The sequence below is a fragment of the Mobula hypostoma genome, chromosome 6 (assembly GCF_963921235.1).
Source record: "Mobula hypostoma chromosome 6, sMobHyp1.1, whole genome shotgun sequence".
Lineage (NCBI taxonomy): Eukaryota > Metazoa > Chordata > Chondrichthyes > Myliobatiformes > Myliobatidae > Mobula > Mobula hypostoma.
The window spans coordinates 4,835,594-4,844,257 of record NC_086102.1 but is presented as its reverse complement, the minus strand read 5'-3'; the positions used below and the strand labels follow the sequence as shown (position 1 = coordinate 4,844,257).

Here is an 8,664-nt window from a genome sequence, read left to right as displayed (position 1 = left end):
AGCACCAGCTTGTACTGACTCTCTCCCCCCCATTACAGCACCAGCTTGCACTGACTCTCTCCCCCCCATTACAGCACCAGCTTGCACTGACTCTCTCCCCCCCATTACAGCACTAGCTTGTACTGACTCTCTCCCCCCCATTACAGCACCAGCTTGTACTGACTCTCTCCCCCCCATTACAGCACCAGCTTGTACTGACTCTCTCTCCCCCCAATTACAGCACCAGCTTGTACTGACTCTCTCCCCCCCATTACAGCACCAGCTTGTACTGACTTTCTCTCCCCCAATACAGCACTAGCTTGTACTGACTCTCTCCCCCCCATTACAGCACTAGCTTGTACTGACTCTCTCCCCCCTATTACAGCACCAGCTTGCACTGACTCTCTCTCCCCCATTACAGCACCAGCTTGTACTGACTCTCTCTCCCCCATTACAGCACCAGCTTGCACTGACTCTCTCCCCCCCCCCCCCATTACAGCACTAGCTTGTACTGACTCTCTCTTCCCCATTACAGCACTAGCTTGCCTTCTTTCCATTTTGGCACCGGCCCTGGACTCTGCCCTGAGATTCATTTGCACTGATCAGTAGTTGCCGAAATTCTGTTGAATAACGTTCCTTCCCACACCCACCCTGGAAAATAATCAAGCTCTAACGCAGAACATTTGACAAAATCACCCTTCCACCAATACAGGCCTGGTCCTGGCAAAGAGTGAAAGGTTACCCAGGATGGAAAGGAAGGCAGAGGTGAGTTTACAAACTTACTGAACAACAAGCTCCTTTTAGGTTACATGGTTAGCACAACATTATGGGCCAAAGGTCTGTAATGTGCTGCAAATTTCTATGTTCTAATTTCCTAAAAAGTTTCTTTGACAGAATCAGCTCCCACAACCAAGGTTGGTGATCTTAACTGATGTGTTCCTATTTCATTCTGTCAGCTAAAGGCAGACAGACACACGCCGGAAGGATCATATACATTCACAGGCTGGCATCTGAAGATGGGTGGGTTACAGCAGGGACATAGATCTAACCTACTAGTCAATTTCACCTGTCAAGACGTCAAATCTTAAAATGTCGCTCGTAACACTGAAATTGGTTGGAGATCTGCAAAACAATGGGCCGTTAACACTTGTCACAATAACAAGATCTAAAGGCAACTTGGTAACGCAACAGCAACACACAGGCCACCAGGGGGTTTCAGCAGGTCAGACAACATCAGTGGAGGGAAAAATCAATCGACTTTTCAGGTTGAGATTTCAGATTTTAGACTTGGACATACATCACAGTAACAGACCCTTCCAGCCAAATGAGCCAGCGCTCCCACAATATCAGCTGTCCATTTCCTTCCACAGATGCTGTCTGACCTGCTGAGCTCCTCCCACACTTTGGTTGTTGCTCCAGATTCGAGCATCTGCTGTCTCGCCTTCACATTTGATAACATCTTTTTTGAGGAAAATGATTGTCAACTAATTCCAGAAGATTTGGCTCCAGTGAGTTGGAAAGAACAATAAGATTGGAAACGTTCCATTCCTGGATACAAAGTGCTTGCCTGTAGTGGACTGACAGGCACTTGCTCCTGACGCTCTGTAGATAATTCACATGCAGAGCTCGAAATAGTTGTAGACCAGATTGCGCAAGAGATTGGAGCCCTCCAAAAAAGGGGATACATTCATAAGAACTGCAGCTGCAATAATACAGTACCTCTCATTTCATAAATAAACAGATAATCTCTAATGAACTATAAAGGCACCTATTCTGGTAAATGTCAGACGGAGAGCACATCAAAGAGGATGTGATCGAGGTGGCAGGTATAGTTCACCGCAAAGTTCAAATGGAATGTGATTCTGAGGCTGGAGGGTGTGTCTAATGCCTGGGATCACACACCAGTTTGTGTTCCCACCATGGCTCCTCCAGCATTGTGCAAATACGCTTCATCGCGAACAGTACAAAGTGTGGCTTGACGGAGAGCTAGTCAAAGCTGTGCACCGAGGTGGGGCATCAGTGTTCCTTCAACCTGTAGGGAGGGAGTGCGAAGAGATGGGAGGGAGGAAACATGAAGACAATTAGTGAAAACAATTAGTGCAATTCATCATGTCAATGAACTCCATTATTCCCCACTCAGTGAGCAGATATATACTGACAGGTCATATTGATGAATATGGCTGAGGACGTGTTTTATATACGGGTGCGTGAGAGAGAGGGAGACGGCGAACGTGTGAGAGACTGTGTGCCTGAGAGAAACTCTGTGCGAAAGAGCCTGCACATGTATGACTGTCTGCCTTTCCCTGTGTCAGTATCTGTAGCTACGACAGACACAGACACTCGGGCCCTTTAATGCCCTGTCCACGACGTACCACTTCAGTGGGAGTACAAATTCAACTTACTCAAACTCATTTGTCTTTGGTCTCAAAATATGCAGCTCCTTCAGTATGAGACGCAGCAGCAACTGAAATAAAAACACAGTCAGGGTTCGGACAAAATTTCAAATGTAAAATATCCACCTCACAGATGATTCAAGTTAACAGATAACAAGATGGAATGATAAATATGAGTCCTAACATAACACTGCCACTGGGCAGGAGGTCCAGGAGCCTCAGGAACCTCAGGTCCCACACCAAGTTCAGCAACAGTTATTACCCCTCAACCATCCAGCTCCTGAACCATCGTGAATAACTTCACTCACCACAACGCTGAACTGGATCCACAACCAACACTCACTTTCATAGACTCTGAAACTTGTGTTCTCAGTATTATTTATTTATTCATTTATTTTTATTTATTATTTGCATGACTTGTCCTTTTTTGCACATTGGTTGTCAGTCTTTGTTTATGTATGGTTTTTCATTAACTCCATTCCATTTACATGTTACATGTTCAGCACAGTTTTGTGGGCCGAAGGGCCTGTATTGTGCTGTAGGTTTTCTATCTTTCTATTTCTTTATTGTTCTGTAAATGCCCACAAGAAACTGAATCTCAGGGTTGTATATGGTGACAGGTACACACTTTGATAATAAATTTACTTTGAACTTTGGATAAACATGAAAAGTTTAGAATAAATATTAATGGTTGGAAGCCATACATAGATTCCACATCAAAAACAAAAAGAAGGCAACTGTTCCTATGCTGTATGGTCTTATCAAAGTAAAGCTCAATGCAAGGTCAGAGGAATGATGAAGATTTTATTATCTTTAGGTACAGCACAGTAATAGGACCCTCCAGCATGACGATCCCATGCTGCCCATGTACACCCATGTGACTAAATTAACCAACTAACCAGGAGGTCTTTGGACTGTGGGAGGAAAACGGAGGAGAACATACAAACCTCTTACAGACAGCAGCGGGAAATGAACTGTAGTAGCATTACACTTATTGCTATGCTACCAAACCACTCTGATTGTGGCTGTCATCAGCAAGGCCGATGTTTATTGCCCACTCTCTAAGTGCCCCTGAGAGGGCAATGGCGAGTCACTACAGACGCTCTGGTGCAGATGGTCCCAACAGCACCTTCTGTTTGAGATACAGCCCTTCTGGCTCAACAAACCTCTGATTTAACTCTAGACTAATTCACAATGACCAATTAACCTACCAACCAGATGGAGCAGATAGCGTACATGACAGAGTTCTGAAAGAGGTGGCTGAATAGATCGTGGAGGCGTTTGGAATGATCTTTCAAGAATCACTAGATTCTGGAATGGTTCTGGAAGACTGGAAAATTGAATATGTCGCTCCGCTCTTCAAGAGGGGAGAGAGGCAGAAGAACAGAAACCATAGGCCTGACAGTCTGACTGTATGCTATCCTTGCTTTTTTACCACCTGTCCTATCCTGAGTCCCTTCACACTTATCTTAAAAAGGATGAGCTGAAACTGGAGAGGGTTCAAAGGAGATTCACGAAAATGATTCCAGAATTGAATGGCTTGTCAAATGAAGAGCAGTTGATGGCTCTGGGCCTGTATTCACTAGAATTTAGAAAAATGAGGGATAATGTCATTGAAACCTATCGAATGGTGAAAGGCCTTGAAAGAGTGGCTATAGAGAGGATGCTTCCTATAGTGGGAGAGTCCAAGACCAGAGGGGACAGCCTCAGAATAGAGAGTCAGCCTTTTCGAATGGAGATGAGGAGAAATTTCTTTAGCCAGAATGGTGAATCTGTGAAATTCTTTGCCATAGGTGACTGTAGAGGCCAAATCTTTACGTATATTTAAGGCAGAGGTTGATAGATTCTTGATTGGTCAGGGAATGAAGGCAGGAGATTGGGGCTGAGAGGAAAATTAGATCAGCCATGATGTAATAGTGGAGCAGACTCGATGGCCAAATGGCTGAATCTTTCTCCTATATCTTACAGTTTAATGGTCTAACCAGTCCCTACCCAGAACAGTGGTTAGCAGGATGATCTTACAGCTCGGGGCATCAGAGATCAGAGTTCAGTCCCGGCGTCCTCTGTAAGGAGTCTCTGTATGCCTTCCTGTGGAATGCGTGGGTTTTTAAGGTGCTCCAGGTCCTCCCACAGTCCAAAGGTTAACTGGTCATTGTAAATCGTCCTGTGATTAGGTTGGGGTTAAATTGGGGTTGTCAGGGGTTGCAGGGCAGTGTGGCTCAAAGTCCCAAACGGGCATATTCTGCACTTTATCTCCAAATAAATAAATATTTTTGCTCCCTTTTTGCAACACTTATTTAAATTATTATATGTATTTCCTATCGCAATTTATAGTTTTTATAAAGTATTGCTAAGTGCTGCCGCAAAGCATCAAATTTTGCAACACAAGATGAAACCTGACTCAGGAAACTGAAAGAAACCCAAGCGTTCAAAAGGTAGAAATTCTGTCACTCTAAAGGAGTGTGTACGTTCTCTTGGTGCCTGTGTTAATTCTGTCACTCTAAAGGAGTGTGTACGTTCTCTTGGTGCCTGTGTTAATTCTGTCACTGTCTGTTAGGAGTTTGTACGTTCTCTTGGTGCCTGTGTTAATTCTGTCACTGTCTGTTAGGAGTTTGTACGTTCTCTTGGTGCCTGTGTTAATTCTGTCACTGTAAGGAGTGTGTACGTTCTCTTGGTGCCTGTGTTAATTCTGTCACTGTAAGGAGTGTGTACGTTCTCTTGGTGCCTGTGTTAATTCTGTTACTGTAAGGAGTGTGTACGATCTCTTGCAGTAACAGAATTAACACAGGCACCAAGAGAACGTACACACTCCTTACCGACAGTGACAGAATTAACACAGGCACCAAGAGAACGTACACACTCCTTACAGACAGTGACAGAATTAACACAGGCACCAAGAGAACGTACACACTCCTTACAGACAGTGACAGAATTAACACAGGCACCAAGAGAATGTACACACTCCTTACAGACAGTGACAGAATTAACACAGGCACCAAGAGAACGTACAAACTCCTTACAGTGACAGAATTAACACAGGCACCAAGTGGTGCCTCTTGGTGCCCGTGTTAATTCTTTCACTGTAAGGAGGTTGTAGAATCTCTTGGTGCCTGTGTTAATTCTGTCACTGTCTGTAAGGAATGTGTACGTTCTCTTGGTGCCTGTGTTAATTCTGTCACTGTCCGTAAGGAGTGTGTACGTTCTCTTGGTGCCTGTGTTAATTCTGTCACTGTCGGTAAGGAGTGTGTACGTTCTCTTGGTGCCTGTGTTAATTCTGTCACTGTCCGTAAGGAGTGTGTACATTCTCTTGGTGCCTGTGTTAATTCTGTCACTGTCTGTAAGGAGTGTGTACGTTCTCTTGGTGCATGTGTTAATTCTGTCACTGTCCGTAAGGAGTGTGTACGTTCTCTTGGTGCCTGTGTTAATTCTGTCACTGAAACGAGTTTGTACGTTCTCTTGGTGCCTGTGTTAATTCTGTCACTGTCTGTAAGGAGTTTGTACGTTCTCTTGGTGCCTGTGTTAATTCTGTCACTGTCGGTAAGGAATTTGTACGATCTCTTGGTGCCTGTGTTAATTCTGTCACTGTCGGTAAGGAATTTGTACGATCTCTTGGTGCCTGTGTTAATTCTGTCACTGTCTGTAAGGAGTGTGTACATTCTCTTGGTGCCTGTGTTAATTCTGTCACTGTCTGTAAGGAGAGTGTACGATCTCTTGGTGACTGTATTAATTCTGTCACTGTCTGTAAGGAGTGTGTACGTTCTCTTGGTGCCTGTGTTAATTCTGTCACTGTCTGTAAGGAATGTGTACGTTCTCTTGGTGCCTGTGTTAATTCTGTCACTGTAAGGAGTGTGTACGTTCTCTTGGTGCCTGTGTTAATTCTGTCACTGTCTGTAAGGAGTGTGTACGATCTCTTGGTGCCTGTGTTAATTCTGTCACTGTCTGTAAGGAGTGTGTACGTCCTCTTGGTGCCTGTGTTAATTCTGTCACTGTCTGTAAGGAGTGTGTACGTTCTCTTGGTGCATGTGTTAATTCTGTCACTGTCCGTAAGGAGTGTGTACGTTCTCTTGGTGCCTGTGTTAATTCTGTCACTGAAACGAGTTTGTACGTTCTCTTGGTGCCTGTGTTAATTCTGTCACTGAAACGAGTTTGTACGTTCTCTTGGTGCCTGTGTTAATTCTGTCACTGTCTGTAAGGAGTTTGTACGTTCTCTTGGTGCCTGTGTTAATTCTGTCACTGAAACGAGTTTGTACGTTCTCTTGGTGCCTGTGTTAATTCTGTCACTGAAACGAGTTTGTACGTTCTCTTGGTGCCTGTGTTAATTCTGTCACTGTCTGTAAGGAGTGTGTACGTTCTCTTGGTGCCTGTGTTAATTCTGTCACTGTCTGTAAGGAGTGTGTACGTTCTCTTGGTGCATGTGTTAATTCTGTCACTGTCCGTAAGGAGTGTGTACGTTCTCTTGGTGCCTGTGTTAATTCTGTCACTGAAACGAGTTTGTACGTTCTCTTGGTGCCTGTGTTAATTCTGTCACTGAAACGAGTTTGTACGTTCTCTTGGTGCCTGTGTTAATTCTGTCACTGTCTGTAAGGAGTTTGTACGTTCTCTTGGTGCCTGTGTTAATTCTGTCACTGAAACGAGTTTGTACGTTCTCTTGGTGCCTGTGTTAATTCTGTCACTGTCTGTAAGGAGTGTGTACGTTCTCTTGGTGCCTGTGTTAATTCTGTCACTGTCTGTAAGGAGTTTGTACGTTCTCTTGGTGCCTGTGTTAATTCTGTCACTGTCTGTAAGGAGTGTGTACGTTCTCTTGGTGCCTGTGTTAATTCTGTCACTGTCTGTAAGGAGTGTGTACGTTCTCTTGGTGCATGTGTTAATTCTGTCACTGTCCGTAAGGAGTGTGTACGTTCTCTTGGTGCCTGTGTTAATTCTGTCACTGAAACGAGTTTGTACGTTCTCTTGGTGCCTGTGTTAATTCTGTCACTGAAACGAGTTTGTACGTTCTCTTGGTGCCTGTGTTAATTCTGTCACTGTCTGTAAGGAGTTTGTACGTTCTCTTGGTGCCTGTGTTAATTCTGTCACTGAAACGAGTTTGTACGTTCTCTTGGTGCCTGTGTTAATTCTGTCACTGTCTGTAAGGAGTTTGTACGATCTCTTGGTGCCTGTGTTAATTCTGTCACTGTCGGTAAGGAATTTGTACGATCTCTTGGTGCCTGTGTTAATTCTGTCACTGTCGGTAAGGAATTTGTACGATCTCTTGGTGCCTGTGTTAATTCTGTCACTGTCTGTAAGGAGTGTGTACGTTCTCTTGGTGCCTGTGTTAATTCTGTCACTGTCTGTAAGGAGTGTGTACGATCTCTCGGTGCCTGTGTTAATTCTGTCACTGTCTGTAAGGAGTGTGTACGATCTCTCGGTGCCTGTGTTAATTCTGTCACTGTCTGTAAGCAGTGTGTACGTTCTCTTGGTGCCTGTGTTAATTCTGTCACTGTCTGTTAGGAGTGTGTCCGTTCTCTTGGTGCCTGTGTTAATTCTGTCACTGTCTGTAAGCAGTGTGTACGTTCTCTTGGTGCCTGTGTTAATTCTGTCACTGTCGGTAAGGAGTGTGTACGTTCTCTTGGTGCCTGTGTTAATCTCCTATGAGTGCTCTGTGCTGCTCCCACTGTCCTGAGATGTGCTGTTAGGGCTGCTGAGTCATGGGAACACTTTTTATTTCGAGGTACAGCGTGAAACAGGCCCTTCTGGCGCTCGGAGCCGTGCTGCCCAGCGACCCACCTATTTAACTCCAGCCGAATCACAGGACAATTGACAATGTCCAATGAATCTACGAACCAGTACCTCCTTGCACTGTGGGAGGAAACCAGAGCACCCGGAGGAAACCCACGCGCACACGGAAAGGACATACAAACTTTCATACAGAGTGTGACGGCATTGGACTCTGATCTCTGACGCCCCATCGCACTAAATGCCACGCCACCGTGTTTTGTTGGCGGCAGATTCATGGCAAAGCATGGGCTGTGACAATTGAAGAATGATCTCAGATGCTCACCAGTAATGCAAATGCGTCTGCCACCATCAACATGTAGAAGACATTGTTCCAACCCGTAGGAGAGATGAGACCAGCTAACAAGGGTCCTAAAGCAGCACCTGTGGAGAGGAGACAGCACAGGAGGCAATCAGTCCAACGGTCAGCACAGCACACAAACAGTTACAAGACAGTACACTGTTAAGGGCAAGATCCTTCGGTATTGATGAGCAGAGGCATCTTGGAGTCAAGCTCATCGCTCCTGGAAAGTGGCCACAC

At 44.9% G+C, this 8,664-nt stretch overlaps 1 protein-coding gene across 1 annotated transcript in view; it reads right to left on the bottom strand.

The window, feature by feature from the left end:
- Positions 1-453: 453 nt before the first annotated feature.
- LOC134347795 (glucose-6-phosphate exchanger SLC37A1-like) overlaps positions 454-8,664 on the bottom strand; it is a 110,607-nt gene continuing 102,396 nt past the window's right edge. Inside the window, exons 18-20 of the mRNA XM_063050222.1 lie at positions 8,410-8,507; positions 2,382-2,443; positions 454-2,011 (exon numbers count right to left, since the gene is read on the bottom strand). Coding sequence (XP_062906292.1) covers positions 1,996-2,011; positions 2,382-2,443; positions 8,410-8,507 — 176 coding nt within the window. The 3' untranslated portion in view covers positions 454-1,995. The remainder of the gene's footprint in view (positions 2,012-2,381; positions 2,444-8,409; positions 8,508-8,664) is intronic.